This window comes from Lygodium microphyllum, chromosome 25 (genome assembly GCF_053477565.2).
Source record: "Lygodium microphyllum isolate KBCC chromosome 25, Lygodium_microphyllum_v1.1.10, whole genome shotgun sequence".
NCBI classification, from domain to species: Eukaryota; Viridiplantae; Streptophyta; class Polypodiopsida; order Schizaeales; family Lygodiaceae; genus Lygodium; species Lygodium microphyllum.
The window spans coordinates 102275763-102293766 of NC_141159.1; the positions used below are offsets into that span (position 1 = coordinate 102275763).

Below are 18004 nucleotides of genomic sequence, written 5' to 3' on the forward strand. Positions count from 1 at the left end.
CTTATGAGTTAGACCACTGGTTGTGGACTATTTTGAGCTGTCATTGGGCTGAAATACTCTGGTTTTTTACTGCAATTATAGGAGGGGCTGCCAAGCCCTTTGCTCAGACTAAAGAAGTGAGCCTTTTCATGCCTTGGCCTTGGCCTTGGTAGGAGGACCCAAGTCAAAGTGGAAGGAGATGGATAACTTAGCGGAGGACTCTATATCATGCTACTTGTTCTCCTCCTCCTTCCTTAAAGCTGCTAATTGTTTGCAATCCTTGCGCAAATGTCTCTTCTTACTGCAATGATAGCATTAGGCATTCAACGTCTTCTTCCTGTCACCTCTCTCTGAAGTAGCAAAGGCCTCACTAGAGCAACCATACTAGGAGGGAAGCTGAAACTGTCTTCCTCCTCGGATAGGGTGGTAAATCCCTAATTACAACTTAATTACAGCAGCAAACAATAAATGCAAATCTGAAAATACAAATTTACCTATTGATCTTGGATAATGCACGCCCGATTGGCCCCAAAATTGATGCCCCTTTCGGTATTTCTTTAGCTTTATTGAAGAAAAAGTTGACTTACAACGGGATTCTCCCAATCCCTTTCGGTATTTCAACTCCCCTTGCTGTCCAAAGTGACCAGCAAGTCTTCAATCTATTTTGCCCCTTGATTCGGGCACTCAATTGGCCTTCACCCACTTCATAGACAATGGAAATGCCCCAAATTCAATGGCTGGCTAGTCCTCCACCTGAATTCAGCTGAGATTCACCTTCAGCCTTGTTGAATCCAACTCTTGGAGCTTTCAATTTCTGGCACGCTTTCCAAAGCTGCTACTAAACCCTAATTTCTGTTGTAAATTAGGATTTACAACAGGCAATTTCTCAGCCTCCAAGGGTCCAAATGCTAAGATCTTCGGAGCAAGGCTATGAAATGACTTGGAAATGAGAGGGAAAGCTGTAGAGAGAGAAAATTCAGAGTTTTGTCGCGAGGAATGACTGAAAATCAGTCAAGTGCAGCTACTGCCCTACCACAACAGCATGTAGATGCAAAGAACTGAAGAAAATCAGTCATTTACTGCTGTTGTCGTGCCTCGTTGAGCCTGTAGGTGCTATCTCCTACTGTTGATTGGTCTCTGGCTGCCTCAAAAGGTTCTCCAATGGCTGCAAATCAGACCAACAACCTCCCCTCCCTCTCTCTTGCAGGCTGAATTTATAGAAATGCCTCTCTCCAGCCTCTAAAGACGTTTTTCAGTCTTGCATGGACATTTTTCACAAGTGACAACCTTTCCAAATGGTTTTTCCAACATTTTTCATAATTAAATATTAATTTTCAGCCTTAAAATACCGAAAATTAATCTAATAATTATTTCAGTGCCCTGAAAAATAATCTAACTGGCCAATAATTAAATTGGCTAGACAACTTCCATTTCCGAGTGTCTCTGCGCCATCTTTGACCATTAGATTGGCGTTAGGTACCATTACACGCCACTTCTCTAGTGTCACCAACTGACACTTATGCCAAATGGATGACCTAAGCCAACAACTAACACCGGATACCACCAAGTACCTGTGCGGCATAACTTATAGCAACTTTTGCCTTTGACATCCTGTGATTTCTTCAAGTCCCGAGCTCGTAAATTTACTTTAACCCCAGTTGCACCTCACATGTGCATCATTTACTTAATCATGTGATTAAAAAATAATCCACATGTTAAGTAAGGTTTCAAAAATACATGTCCTCATGGCAGAAGCCTCCCCCGTAACCGCAAAGATGCCTCATGCTCAAGTAGCATCAAGGACATATGTATAAAGCTCATTGGTATTAATGATGTCTAGGTCCGCAAAGCATTGGCTACTCCATCAAACTCCAGAGGGAGCTTATAAAGCATAGTTCCCATAAGATGAGCCTTTGGAAGGGTGGACTTCATGTGTTGAAGCTAGTCCTTTACTTGTGTAAGACGAAGTAAGAATAACTGAATAGTATTCTTCTGCTCAAACTTCATCTATTGGAGACGTCCATAAAAGGTAACTGCATGCATTGTCGAAGGAGCCTTGTACAATATATGAAGCTTCCTTCAGATCGCTGAAGTAGTCCTGCAAGAGGTGACTATCAAAAGAACTTCTTTAGAGATATAGTAAAGAAGAGCAAAATATGCACGGCCATCATCATTATCCCCTATGAGCACAGCTTCTTTATAGTTGTCCTCGTCAAAATCAGTTGGAAGAGGAGTGGGACGCTCAGGATGCTCAAAAGCTCCAAAAACAATGTACCATGACCACTTTTGCACAAACCATGCTTTCATAACAGCACTCCATTTTAGTCATCAATAGAGCAATAGGGGGGAGCCATCTAGAGAGGATAGGAAGAGAAAATAAAGGAAAGAAGAGAAAAGGGAGAAGACAACCAAAGCGCAGCATAGACTGCAATAACTGGAGTTCGCACTCAATGTAGCGCTAGCTGATCACAAAATAACTACTGCAAAAGCATAAAATCCGATCAAACGCAGCCAAAAGGTTAAGATTACAGCCAACAGAACCTGAAAAGACAGTCATCCAACTTACAAACATTGAATACAGCAGTACCAGAATAAAATAATACAGAAAATGAAAATGCAGATTACTGGAGACAAAACACAAGCAGTAAGAGCAATTAATGCAGTAAACATAGATTGCAGAGGCTAGAAACAGGGTGATTTGCAGCAAACACGTGTTGGCAGGCTATAAGGAGGTGGCAGCAGTTAGAGGAAATCAATGATAAGCAATAGAAGACCTGCAGGCAGCAGTTAGAGGAAATCAATGATAAGCAATAGAAGACCTGCAATCAACAAAAAATAAGAGCAAGAGCGTAGATCCTGAAATCTAATACCATGTCAAAAGTGGATGCAGCCATGGAAGCATGAAAGAATGCTGAAATAGACTCCTAAACACAAGATAGAAGAGAGAGGAAAGAGAAAACACAAGAACACTACAACGGAGAACTCAAAAATATGCTCAGGAAATGGAATCCATATATCAAACACAAGATAGTCACATGCAACAATGAGTCGCTAGCTACATGGGCACTGGCACTGGTCCCCCTCTCTCCATAGAGCATGCACTGAATTTGCAAGTGATGAATGACCAAGTGTGGAGTGTTGGGTATGGAACTCCCATGTGTAACTAGCAAGTTGTGGCGGATGGAACTCCATGGAGGTGAGAGAGAGAGAGAGAGAGAGAGAGAGAGAGAGAGAGAGAGAGCTCTTGCAACTACACACAAACTGAAAGATAGATTGATAATAGTAAGTAGATATGCGAGATGAAAGTACAAGTGATAGTGCCTAAATATATATTCAATGATTCTCAAAAAGGAGATACATAAGTGAGAGAGATACAACACGAGGTAGGTCATGACACAATCTACTAACAAGCTCAAGGACCCAATGTAAAACATGGTTCAGAGAGGGGTGTGTGTGTGGCTCAAAGCCTAATCAAAAGCCAGCATGGCTTAGCAGCACTGGGCACATGACTAGAAGCCAAATACAAGGGTATAGCTTTCAGGATCAACTCAGAGGTCATACTCAAAGTGGTTAAAATTGGCCCTCAAAACATAACTCCTTTGTGAATAGAAAGAAATACAACTCGTTTTGGATTAAAACCCGAGCAAAGCACCCCACACAGTAAGTGTTTGAAAAGGTCTTAACACATGCATTGGCATGGTCAATGTCTAATTCAAAAATACCTAAGTTTTTATATATTTTTTAATTTTTATAAATTTTACTTTTTAAACAAATTTTAGCGGAATAGAAATCCCCCCTCATTGTTGATATCAAGGACATCAAAATCAGGGTCAATCGCTTGCAACAGCATCATCAAGCACTAGACACTTGGCAGATCATTTTTCGACTGATGTCAAAGGCAAGCACTCAAGTGGTCTTAAACGTGTTGATGGAATCTCCAACTTGATGGCTGAGCCCTCGAATGTGAAAAGTCCCAACGTTTGATAAAGAAATCTGGAAAGATTTGTATAAAAATCAAAGTGCCCCAAATTGCATGTGAACAAATTTTGAGAAATTCGAGCACAAAATCAAAAAGGCCCAAAAATTCTTGTACAAACTATCCCTTACCAAGAATATTTTTTCACATAATGAATTAAGGTTCAATTAAAACCTTAATCAACAGCATATATTGAGATGATGTGATGTGGCACTCAACAGGTGAACGAGCACGAATCGATGATGATGACACACAACAGGGCTAAACCTGTTAGACGTGCCATCAATGACAAGCACATGGGCAAGCAAGTCATCTAGTGTAGGACCAAGCAAGTAAAAATCTCACAATTGAGGCGTAAGAGTCAACCAGTAAGCAAGAGGTGCACATGAAGCATATTACGGGTTGGAGTGAGTTGTCGAAGCTACATGATTGGTGAGAAGTCAATCTAGGAATCAAGTGACACATAAAAATTGAGATGACTCCTGATGGCAAGCATGCAAGGTAGCAACGTTGGGTGTATGGGCTTTGCGAGCAGAGCTGGGACAACACACCTTCACCTTCTTCTTCTTCTTCTTCTTCTTCTTCTTCTTCTCCTTCTACTGCTACTACATGGATGGCATTATTGGTAGCAATGTGTGCAATTATCACGCTCTTAGCATGGAAGGGCAATGTCACTAGAGTTGAGGCAAACATGTAGTAGCCGACAACACCCTTTCAGTGTTGAAGGAGCTGCAACAGTAACACGTGCAACACATGGAGATGGCGATGGCAGCATAATCCAATCGAACCCACTCTAATACCACTATTGGATAGGGAGCTTGCATGTGTTTCTGCCAAGGGGGGGCTAACTATAAATAGCCAAGAATGCCAAAAACTGGCCAACCTACACCTATAAGTGCCATTAATGCTGGCCAACCAGCACTTAATGCTGGTCGCACTAATAAAACATGCCAAAAAATATTAGGTGGCCACAGAAAATTCCCGACTGGGCAAGAAAATGTCCAACAAATAGAGACAGACTAGGAAAAGCAAAAACTTACCTAGAAATGCACATAGGAAGCCAAGTAAAGAAAATGCACCTAAAACTACCAGAGCTCCTATGTCATTATCAGACTTTGACAAAAGCTCACAACCAAGAGATGACAAATTGACATGACTAAAATAGACAGGTTAACACCCCCTTTCATATCCTGGTAGGATCTAAAGACCTAACAACCTCATGTAATGAAGCATACAAACGTGGGCTAAAGGCTTCGTAAAGAGATCCACTGTGTTGTCTGTCTTGGGACAATAGGCCACCGCTAACTCGGAATCCACGATCCACTCTCGAACATACTGATACCGAACCTCAATGTGCTTCATGCAAGCATGAAGCACAAGGTTCTTAGGCAAGTTAGAGCGCTTTAATTGTCCACACATAGCTCCATAGGTCGGGCTAGGAAAATCCTATCTCCGCTAACATGTGGTGAAGCCAAACCACCTCCATAATTGCAGAACATAATGCACAATACTCTACCTTTGTAGAAGAAAGGGCCATAGTAGGCTATTTCTTACTGCTCCACAAGATAGCTCCCGATCCGAGGAAGAAGGCATAAACTATAGTGGACTATCTCAAATCCACATCACCTACCCAATTAAAGTCAATCCAACCAGAGGGAGTGGCCCCCTCTCTCTACATAATCCCATAGAATCGAGTCGCCTCCTGTCTTGCTGGGTTGTCAACAAGTTGATCGGCGTGGACCTATAGAAGAAGCAAGAAAGTGAGAAACACAGCCACTTATATCAAAGAGGAATCCGAACAGACTCGTCTTGCTGCGAGCGAGACTAAGTAGCCTCCAATACCTACAATGCACCTATCTGTGGAAGACTCCCCCTCACTAAGGGGTAAATCCTTCTTATTTGAAGAAGGCTCCCCTTTGACCATTGAGCATCCTTAGAAGACTCCACATGGGAGGCTGAAGGGGTGAAAGCATTCGGTGAAGAAGTCACATCTATCAAAGGTGGTAGGGAAGCCGGTGTAGAAGGTGGAGAAGGGGGAGGGCCCGAAGACAAAGGGGTACTAAGAAGCAACTAAGAAGGGAGGAGAGGAATTGAGGGTGGGGGAGGTTCAGTCATCGAGACGAAGAATCGCTTGCAATAGAACCATCAATAGGACCCTCAAAGGCCGCAGCCTCATCAAAGATCACATCCTTGCTCACCTCAATCTTCCATGTCGTCAGGTCATAGAACCAATAGCCCTTCGTGGTAGTATTGTAGGCCACAAAGATGAGCTTCCTAGACTTTAAGTCAAGCTTCGTCTTCATTTTCTTGTCCACATGGACAAATGCATCACACCCAAAGATGCGAAAGTGAGACACGGAAGGCTTCCTACCAAAGAAAGCCTCATATGGAGTCACAAAATCCAAGGAGTGGTTGCAAATGGGAACCGCAATAGCCACTGCCAAGTCAGCTCAATGAGCTTATGTCTCAACTCATCTCCACTTGCTCCACCTTGGCAGCCATAGCCAGGTCTGCACCTAACTCCTTTCAAGCTTCTATAACTTTCTCTACAGGGCATATCTCTCCAAGCTCCCCTCTGATGATTTATTCCTTAACTCCCAAGGCTTCTCTATATCACATAAGAACTGGACATTGCCCTATCTGGAGCTCAGCATTGTCACTTCTGTCAATTGCTGCCATAAACTCAGCTTGTGGCCTGTAGGACATACCCTTCATGGAGGACTTGGATCTCTCTCTAGAGGCAATATCTTTATAAGATTTCTTCTAAGAATATCCTCCTAACATCAAGGCACTCCCTCCTGTAGACTCAAAGCTTGGCATTGCTCATCCTTCAATGTAGGATTACCAAAAATCGTCAGTTCTATCTGAAATTGTGCCTGCTTCCGTTTATGTGCTCTACGCGTGACGATCTTGCAGTGATCTAGATGATGATCATAGGGCTTTTATAGAGCATAAAGAGAGCTTCATTTTCATAAAAAAAGTTTTGAAAATGATCCACTGTAGCTCCTGCAATCAGTGAAAAACCAAGCCTCAATCAAAACCCTAATCTAGGAAGCCATATCTAAGATCACTTAAAGCTTCAATTTTCTTCATTTTCTCACTCCTCTTGGCACTCTCAAGCTCCTACTACTTTGAACTGAGTAATCACTCAATGTTTAGCAAATACTTCACCAAACAATCATCAAGCTTTGGAAGATTTGGAGAAATCAAAGCTGAAGGGGTAACATTAACCATCAAGCCAACAAGAATCATCATCTGCAAAACCATAGTATCTTTTGATACTACATAGTGGGATTTGGCACTGCCCCATCACTTGTGCTTGTTAGCACATTCAAGAAATAACTCACTTTTTGATTCATGCTTTGAAGATTATTCTCAGTCTGTGTGATGATTTAAAGTCACATTGATAAAATCTCGTGTAAATCTCAATCTTCTTGTAAAAGGATAGACACTGCCCAAGAGTTCTCATGGTAAGACCTCCTAATAAGATGACTGAAGTGGAACAGACAGCAAAGTTTAATGGTGAAGGCTTATATGTCTGGAAGGAGAAGACCGTGTATCACCTTATGCGAAAGGACTTGTGGGACCTGTTTGAAGATGATGCAGATAGTAAGAAGGAAAATGATGAAGACGGGTTTGTTGAACAAGACCAGCTCAAAACCAAAGAATGGAAGAAGATGAATAACAAGGCACTAGGCATCATTGCCCGGGGACTAAGTGATGATATGCTACATCATATCTCTGGCATTAGAAATGCTAGAACTGCTTGGGAGGAACTTAACAAGATGTTTGGTACCCAAGCAAAGAATTCAAATGTAAAATTACTCGTGCAATTTTATAAACTAGATATCAAAGACAGTGCTTCTAGACCACACACATTAACAAGTTCAAGAGCCTAAAAACCCAGCTTGCAACTCTTAAGAAGAATATTGATGAAGATGAAGCAATAGCCGTACCGCTTGCAAGTGTAAATAAGGATCCATATGAGAACCTTATATCCACCCTAAGTAATGTTCCCAGTCTCTCACTCAAAGACATTGAGCACTCACTGCTTGATGGGAAAAGTAAATTTAAAAGCAAAGATGTAAAAGAAACCAGCTCAAGGAAAAATCTCCTATACACCAAAGGAGCTACGGGACCCAAAGGAAGAGGTCGAGGACTCAACACCGATAACAGAGGTCGAATGACATGTCATTATTATGGTAAGACTGGCCATATTGCCAGTGAATGTTTTCACAAGAAAAGAGCACAACAGATGCAGAATGACCACCACCAAGGTCAATTCATGAATGAAGAAGAAGAAGAAGATACTTCCGCTACCATCAACAACTCTAATAGATTGTTCTAAGAAATTTGTTCCCATAGTGGATCTCTATGTTTCCCTTAGTGGATTTGCTTTGTAAAAACCCTTGCCAAAGATGTTAAGTCTCAAGCTTTAACTTGAGTAGGTTGCCTATGAGCTAGTCTCCCGGGCCATGTTATCATGTAGGGGGGGCAAAAGCCAGCAAGTGTAGAGACTCATCATTTGAGGGGGGTGTTGAGAAATGCAAATGATGTATGCTCCAAGAAGAGCTGTACTAAATCCCTATGCGCAGTGAGGAGAGTGGAACAATCCAATTTCTATAAAGCATTGTACTTGACTATTACTTTCATATGGAATGAATACAATGTCATGATGCTTTGTACTTTCAGTTAAGTGTCTTGACTTTATCAGTCCTACACAAGATTGTGTTTACGAGTCCAAGCTGCCATCTTGGAACCTAATTCACTTATGTAACAGTTTGTCTCTACTTGTCTATGTCATCATGAGTTTGGTCCTCATCTTCCACCCACCATAGCATCTGCCATGCTCTAGATCCACGATTTCTAACAATGCTGAATAGTGATCTTTTTTGCACGAGAATCAATCATTGCATGCATACGGTGACACCATGGCATACCAAGCAATACATCACAACCCTCAAGTGGAGCAATGAAGAGGTAATCTCTTCTTGTTGGGCTGGACTGACTCTATAGGGTGGCTTATTAGATGGGCTACTTCCAGGGATAAGATCTATACCATGATCTTCTGGCCTTTCAAGTGGTAGCTGCCCTAGAAGTGACTGAGAGAAGCAATCAACATACATTTTCAGAAATGACATGCGATTCTTCTCTAACTTAGACATGTTCCCAACATTCTCACTATCATCTTTATCCTTAGTAAAAACCAAGTACGCCGAAAGATGATTTTTCATTACTTTGGAAATGGTAGCTACAGATACAACAGAGACAGATTCACCTTTCAACTTTACATTAAGTGTGAATACCTTTCACTTATGCTGAATAGTGATCTTTTTTGCACGAGAATCAATCACTACATGCATACGGTGACACCATGGTATACCAAGCAATACATCACAACCCTCAAGTGAAGCAATGAAGAACTCTTTGATGTCCACATATCCTTGTATATGCAATCGAAGCTTTCCAATGAGCGGTGTGACGAGCTCTGCATAGCCCTTACATGCCATTCCAAGTTCCCCTATGGTTCCCATCTCATCCTCTCTGATGCCTAGACGGGCGGCCATGTCAACAGAGATAAAGTTGGCTCGTGCACCATTATCAAAGAAAATCAATGCATCCTGATCCCTAATTTTGTCCCATGCTCTGCACAACTCAGTAGCATCATCATTGGGCTGATCACTAACAACATCAGGCACCAATCCCACAGATATTTTGGCCTTCTTTCCTTTAGAATCTCCCTAATTTTCTGATTTTCTAGCTTGCTGCCTATCGGGACAGCCCCTTGCAATGTGACCCTCCTGTTCACAAATAAAACGTTTATTTGCAGCCATCAATTCCCTACGTTGTGCCAATGTTTTCGAGCCCTTTCTTTGTTATTTGGCCTCTTTTCACGCTGATTTTCAGATTTTCCCCTTTTCTCAGCCTTAAACAACTTTTTATTCGGCTTCTCCCCATGCACATACGCCATGAACCATCCTTTTTCTGCACCAAAAGCACTAGAGAACAAAAAGGAAATGAGCTAGGCTGAATCAACCCTTTTTCTAACAGCTCATTTACCTGACTCGTAATCTCCTCCTGTTGGGCTACACTGACTCTATAGGGTGGCTTATTAGGTGGGCTACTTCCAAGGATAAGATCTATGCCATGATCTTCTGGCCTTTCAAGCGGTAGTTGCCATGGAAGTGACTGAGAGTAGCAATCAACATACATTTTCAGAAATGACATGCGATTCTTCTCTAAATTAGACATGTTTCTAACATTCTCACTATCATCTTTATCCTTAGTAAAAACCAAGTACGTTGAAAGATGATTTTTCATTACTTTGGAAATGGCAGCTACAGATACAATAGGAAAAGATTCACCTTTCAACTTTACATCAAGTGTGAGTACCTTTCCCTTATGCTGAATAGTGATCTTTTTTGGCGTCGAGATCTGGGCTACTCTCCCTATGTTTGACAGCTCCAACACTCTAGGAATTACATTTCGCTGCCTAAGTCACTCCCTGGTATCAAAGGACTATGGTTCACTCCCTCGATAACTGGTGATCATCTTCCACATCTCCAATAGCATCAGAGGACAGCGGTCCACTCCCTCGATTGTTGTTCTTCATCCTCCAATGATTACTTTGATAGCCCACTGCTTGAAGGATTGCATTTCGCTCCCTTCACTATGCAGATTCCCCATAAGTGCTGCCGCCGGATTCAAACAAGACAATGCAGTTATCCTTTGAGCTTCGGCTCCGTTGTATCAGCTTTTCTTCTCATAGCATGATTTAGTGCATCCTCACCGTGTTCTTTTTGTGTTTATGAGTTTCTCCTCTCTCAATGTTTGCCATACATACTCTGTGTTACACCTAGCAAACCCTACTATCTCTCTGCAGTTGCTTATTTTGACATGGTATCAAGGCATACTTATTATTTTTGACACGCCTTGCACAATAAACAACACCAGATTAGCCCTCATGAGCATCCCTTACAATACTTTTTAATATTCAAGAAGAGCCTTTACATGAACCACTTGAGACCTTGCACATGCAATCAACATGGCTATCACCGATCAACACCATCTTTGCTGACGATCCCTCACGTGCATGGCTCTTGAATGAATCATGTTTACTCCAATTGCTATATCTTCAATTTCTCTCACCAACCTTGACAAATGACATTTGAATTTGTCTCAATTACACACTCAAACCAATGTGTCTCAAGCATACAAAGCTGCAATCACTCCAATGTTGATCAACACGACATTAAAAAATGCATCGATAGTCTCTCACTGCTGCTACACTAGAATCAATGAGAAATTTACACAAATCTCAATCCCAAATTGATCCGATTTGTCAAATAAGAGCTCAACCCTAATTATCCAACAATCTTAGAGCTTTGCTCTAACCAATACACCTTCAATTCATTGTCAAATTAAAATAATTCAGACCTGTAAACCTACTGTCCATAAACCCTGATCTTTGGCATGCATTTGCCTGGAGATTGAATGCTGAATTTAATGGTTTCAATGGCTTGAAAATCAAACCTGCATGTTTGAATACATTTTCCCTTATGCCTACCCCAAAGTTTGCAAAAGGGTGGTGGCAAGCAATTTGGAGTAGCCGTGCATAAGAGGGTAAAAACAGGCCTAAGTGGGCATAAGAGGCCAACAAGCTGTGTGTGTGTGTGTGTGTGTGTGTGTGTGTGTGTGTGTGTAGGCGAATGATCGATATGCAAGCAAGTACCAAAAGATAGTAGCAAGTGTTCTAGTATATTGATATATAGTAGCATTGGCACGAGTAGCGTCATCAAAGTGGTGCAGCCCGTTTTGGCTTCATCAAAGTCTTGCACATGAGAGAGGAAGTGAGAGAGGAGATGGCAACTCAAAACAAGGGGGAAATTGGGGATTTTGTTTGGAATGTCTTCGGTATGCAATTCCACACCCAAAATGACCGAGTTATCCAAATCTTAGCCACTGATCTGTTATAAACAACAAACCCTAATTCTCATATGTTTTGTAAAGCAAAGCTTACATAGCCTAAGAGAGAGAAAGGATAAAAAAAAGGATTTCCAACTACCAAGTACCTCAAGATGGCTGCAAAATACTCTCCTCTTGCTGTTCATCGTGAAAAATCAACAAGCATGCATCTCCTTTTGTTGCTGCAACTCTCCAAACTTAGGTTGCTTCAAAAGTGTAAGAGAAGAAGAAGGAGAGAGACACACAGAGAGAGAGAGAGAGAGAGAGAGAGAAAGAGAGCCCCAAATAGCCAAGATAAGGTTTTCGAATGAGTAACCACCTACTCCTTAATGACTTAGTCATTAATCGTAAGTGAGCTGCTCAATGAACCAAACTTAAGCTCAGGGCCTGCTTTATAGCTCAAGTGATCTAAGTGAGCTACTTACCAAGCAAAACTTTCAATGTCACTCAAGTCTAAGCTACAAACTTTCAATTTAATGAAAGTTTCACATTGCACCTTGTTATTTTTGCCTTGCCCTTGTACCACAAAGCCTATATACTTGTCCGCTGCATACCCGATATCAAATCCTTTACTACCTACGCAATGGTCACTATGCCAAGAGCTAGGGGTACGAGAATTAAAATTTATTTTAAATTAAAAATTTTCATGAATTTTAATTAAATCATTAAGTTTATTTTTCATTCTAGTAACATCCATTATATATACTTCTCGTGATGGTAGTTTCATATCAAATATTCCACCCTTTGATAGTGCCATCTCAATGTCAAAGAAAGAAAGAAAGAAAGAAAGATATATTAACGTCTACATAAGGCCAATGTGACCTATGAGACAAAATCCAGATTACATCCATGTCTAATGTCATCTCATCAGTAAGGTAAAGATAACATTACAAGTAAGTGGGTGGCCTATGAAACAATACTGAAAATAACTATACGATAGGGCTATACTAGGGTTGAACCATGTGTAGTGTTGTTCCATCGATAGAAAAGAAAAGGAAAGGAAAGGAAAACCAAATCTGATTTAGCCATGTACAAAAGTGTGGTAGAGACTATGGGCTGTAGCTGGTCTCAAGATCTGCACATGATCTCAGCTATGATGCGGTCCCTAGCTGCTTTACTGATATGCCTGGTGGTGAGTCTGCGGTGTCTCATGATAATGGCTCTAATCCGATTATGGTGTGGCCTCCTCGAACGTGGTCCTGGTAGACGGGGTCGTCGTGCTCGACGAAGGGAAATGGCTCTATCCAATGTGACTCCACAGTGTGGCCTGTAAGGTGTCTGGCGGGGTGGCTCTGTATCTGCTAGGCTGGTAGTGTCAATAGGGTCGGCTCTATAGAAAAAGTCTATCATTACTCTCTGTGTGTGTCCCTCTAGGTGAGCTGGCCTCCTGTTTCGCAGTAGTGCAGTTCGGCGCCTCTCGAGCTCCAAGAGAAAGAGACCTAGGCATCTCTGGTCCTCGTACTCCATGACGCGACGAAGGGGTCCAAATCCATCCCGGAAGAGGCAGTGGTACCGTCCTCGTATGTCATAGTATATTGTGCATCTGCATATGTAGTGCTCCTCCATCTCAGGCTCTCAACCACAAAGCTGGCAAGTCCTATCCTCTGCTAGGGTATTTGTCCATCTGCCCGTCTCCATCTGGAGCCTATGTGAGGAGGTGCGAATCTACAGGATTAAAGAGGCTTTCGTCTACCTTTAATCATTATTTGAGAGCAGGATTAGACTCATCTCTATGACAGCAGCAACTTCATTGATGACATGTTTACAGTTCTTGATGCACCAAGATTATTTCTCAGCCAAACATGTAGCTAGTCATCCTAGCTAGCTGCTGCAGCCTGCAGTGAGTAATAATAGCCAGAATTTTGACTGAAACATCAAACAAATATCTATATTTCTCTACTTGTGGTTTTAAATGAGCTCCAGTTTAGCTTTCAGATTGACATATAAAAGGCTTAGACTATGATCTTTGTGAATCTTCTCAAAGATGTGACCCAAGTTTTAAGATAATTTTATACTTCTCCAAAGTGGAGCTTCTGGGAAAGCAGGACCTATTAAAAATACAAGGCACTCCTGGTGGGCATGGAAAGTCCCAGGAGCAAGCATCTCAATGTTATAAGGAAACAGTTGAAATCTGAACAACGTCCACAATCTCTTATACTGTGCATTACTACTGGAGGTGACATAATAACATGTTGTAACACAAAGTGCCTGCAGTTCCACCAGAATTAGATTTCTTAGTTTTGAATTTTCAGCGTTTTAGAAAATAATCAAATCATAAGCAAAGTTATGTATTGTTTTGGGACCAGACAGAAACAAAACTAACTGGAGAACAGTGCAGAAGCCGCATTGAAAATGATAGCATAAACCAGAATGGACCTTGACTATATATATGGTACACGTATAACATTGAACTATGCATCCATTACATGTGTTTAATTACATAAGGGGGTTTAGGCTTACTTATTGTCACTCGTTTTGCATGAAGAGCACACAGATTAGTGTCTTCGAACAAGTGTACAAGGTGGTCCTCTGCAGCCTGCCATTTGAAAAAAAAAAGATTATGACAATTGCAATAATGCACAATGTACCAAGGGTTGACTGAGAGCCCAGAGTCATCATACAACCTCCTGCAAGGCAACTAATGCTTCAGCAGTCCATCGAGTTACTGTATCTGAACACTGAGCTGCAATTTCTCTGACCTGATAACATAAAATCCATAATGCTTTCAAGAATGCATCACAAGCAGATTATGGCACACACTTCAATAATCATAGCAGGAAAATAACTAAAACTCGTCTGCTAGCTTCTAACCTAAAAGCACGAAAAAAGGTCTATAACCTGTTGAGCAACGAGCAAACTTCACAAGCACATCTCAAAGACAACCAATTTGAAGCTCATACCAGTCGTGCAAATGGTAACGGATGAATAAGAAAGTGAACTGTCTTCTGAAAATGCCTGATTTCTCGCAAAGCAACAGTTCCAGGTCTAAACCGATGAGGCTTGCGCTGTCGAGCAGGAGGAGCATTTGAAGGTGTTGATGGAGTTGTCGGCGGTGCACTACTGCTTCTAACTAAGCGCGGTCTGCTGCTTGCTGCACAAAGAGCAAGATAGACATGGTTGAGAAGGCATGGTGGGTTATATTAAAACACACTGATATTAAAACACACTGCCTCTCCATCATTCTCTGTTTCTGATGCTAATTTGACCACCCCTCATGTGTGACCATGGCCCCTTCCAAAGCCATGTTTAGGATGTTTATATTCAGTGAGAGCTTAGCATACAGTATGGTATCAAAGGTATCCTGGATTATGTACAATATGACTCTAGTTCCAGATAACTTGGAAGCCTGCCTTTGCATACCAATGCACTCATTTTGGCATAACTCATGAACATAAGTAGCTTTCATAAACGTAGGCATTCCTGGAATAAGCTGTAGGATATTCCGTTCAGTGTGGTACAAAGCTTCTCTGAATGTGCATTTCAAGAGCCAAACAAAAGCCAGATCCTGCCACTACGGTTGGGTTGCATTTGCACAATCACTATTTCAATTTTGCTGAAAAAGGCTGGCTCATTGCAAAAACTTCATTCGCACAAGCAGGAAGCCTCATGTTCCCAGCCTGAACCTCTGGGACAACAGCCGGACGTGCAAATGGAAAAGTGGAGCATTTCAAGAGTTGACCCCGGATCTGTAGAAGTGAGTCACTCTGGTCCAAGCATGTGTACCAAGTACCACCGATACAAATTGTTGGTCTGAAGGCATGTCCCCGGTGTCTATGAACCGAGGCCCCTTCATCAAACAGATTGTAGCATCAGGACCGTCTGCCACTGACAATCTATCAAGTCTGAGTTTGCGACTGCATCCTGTGAAGCTTAGCCTCAGCCTACTCCACTGTTAACACTCCTTCATATGATCCTCAAGGAAACACGAGCAAGCTTGGGACAAATAGTCGTGTCTCATTAAACCCGCAGCAAATTCCCAGTAAATTAAACCTCACAAGCTTGGCAGTGCAACAATTCACCTTTGTAGTGCAAGTAATTCACGTTACTAGGGTAAATTTGCAAGCACAAGCCCTACCTTACTGGTCCCGAGCAGAAGAAAGAAAGAAAATGAGAAAATGCACACGAGAACAGGAAGTTGACGGGAACCTGACGCCTCCTGCGGTGTGGCGTTCGAAGAAGAAGCAACTGGCGTGGCCTTCTTCGGATTAGGTTTCCTCCTGGCCATTTCTATGGCGTCCCTGCTTCGTCACAGACAGCTCCGAGGCCTGGTCCGAAGCATGCCGAGTTTCAGGAACACAACGAAGAAAATGAGGAAAGAAAGAAAGCAGGAGGAGAAAAAGAAGCAGAAAACGATGAAGATGAGAGAAGAATCATCGGCAAAGGGAAAACAAAGGAAGCCTGCTTCAAGACAAGAAATCTACATGGGGAATTGACAGGACAATGAGGATGAGGTCGTCTCGACATGGAGCAGCTGCAGTCGAGAGGAGACGCACGGCATTTTTTCTGAAGTGTTTTCCCGCGAAGTCTCTCAAGCTTGCTTGGAGGGGCCCATGGATGCTTGTGTCATCATAGCCAAGGCCCCTATTCACACCCATAGATAGAGATAGACTTCCTAGCACACCAACTCCAAGGCAACACGGAGGGCGTGCCATTGCTAGGGTGGAGGTGCCGGAAGCTTTTTTTTATTTTTATATTGGACCAAATACATTACAAAATAAAAGGATTTGTGTGTTCATTTGTATGATATGTCAAGAGCTTAATGTCTCCTAGTGTGGGTTCAAAACTCAGTTATTATTGATCCCACTTAATCTTTTTCCTTCACTTCCTTTCATGCGCTTTTGTCGATTATTTTTTAACAATGATTGCATCTCAACTTCATTAGACATCAAAGTGACGATGGGATGGAGGAGGATGCAGGAGGGTAGCATTTAGTGAGAGTATGTAGCAGAAAATAAAGAGAACATAGAACAAGAGAGAAGAGAGACACAAAAGGACTATAGAGAATGAAGGAACAATCTAATTGAGACCGAATGTTACATTGGCTAATCTTTGCTAGCCCTAGCATGCAACTTTAGGCATTAGTGTGGGCACCAAATGGAGGAAGGAGAAAAAGATGATGACGATGATAGAGGCCTATTCGAAAGATGATTTGATGGATGGGAATGGAGTGGAGGGCAAACTACTTATCAATAGCCAAAATGATGCCGCAACTAGCATACAATTTGGTCAAGCCCAAAATGTGGGCACCCAACTTAGCCACAATCACAATGTCTAAGCTCCTAATGTCCTCATCTAACTTTGATTGAGGTTCACAGGTAGGAGATGATTGTACATGACACACATGACTACTAACACCCTCTCCCAAATCTTGGATGTGGTGGAAGGGCAAAGGAGATGGAATAAAATTGAAGGTTGCAAAAGGAGTGCCATTGATAATAATGAAGAATGCTAGCCAAGGAGTAAGCCCCCCTCTCCATATAAAAGCTTGATGCAGTAGGAGGTCAACATAGGCCAATGGAAGTAAAGAGGGCTCAAATAGATGAGTCCAAATAACTCCAATTGGGAATGGGTGAGCCAAGCCTTTGACCCAATTGAGAGACAATACTAAGGAGCTACTGAAGGTGCCATTTAGAACACTAGGGACCAAGGACCATGGGATGGGTATGCAAATGGTAAGAGATGGTGGCTTGATGACAAATGAAAGAGGCCACTACATGAGAGAAAGGCCATTAGAAGACTACAATCCCTAAAGAAACTCCTCTCACAATCCTAGGAATCCCCCTTTAAAATACAAAGGACCAGGGAATCCATGACCATGTCATCTATATTGCTCCTCTTTAAAAGGGATGGGGGGTAAGAAAGAACCACCAAAGGAAACGGTGGGGAATGATCCTTCATCATAGGGAATTTGCAACAAATAATAGTTAAAGTTTTGACTCGAGGGATATCCAATGCTTTGCCTGACTATCTAGGGAAAAGGCAAGAAGTGAGTTTTTTAAGCGATCTTTTTTTGGCAACCCCTCTATTCTTGTTCCACATAGTTCATTTATTTTACCATTCGATGTACCCACCTCCACTTCCACT

At 42.0% G+C, this 18004-nt stretch overlaps 1 protein-coding gene across 2 annotated transcripts in view; it reads right to left on the minus strand.

Moving 5' to 3' along the window:
* The window catches only part of LOC148014571 (uncharacterized), a 232553-nt gene extending 216074 nt beyond the window's left edge, over positions 1-16479 (minus strand). The window contains exons 1-5 of one of the 2 annotated variants that reach the window (XM_087666313.1): positions 16342-16479; positions 16067-16185; positions 14821-15011; positions 14545-14619; positions 14381-14456 (exon numbers count right to left, since the gene is read on the minus strand). In XM_087666313.1, the coding sequence (XP_087522439.1) occupies positions 14381-14456; positions 14545-14619; positions 14821-15011; positions 16067-16145 (421 nt within the window). In that variant the 5' untranslated portion in view covers positions 16146-16185; positions 16342-16479. Of the gene's footprint in view, positions 1-14380; positions 14457-14544; positions 14620-14820; positions 15012-16066 lie in introns of both variants that reach the window. The other variant, XM_087666312.1, reaches the window with a different exon arrangement.
* Between the last annotated feature and the right edge of the window lie 1525 nt (positions 16480-18004).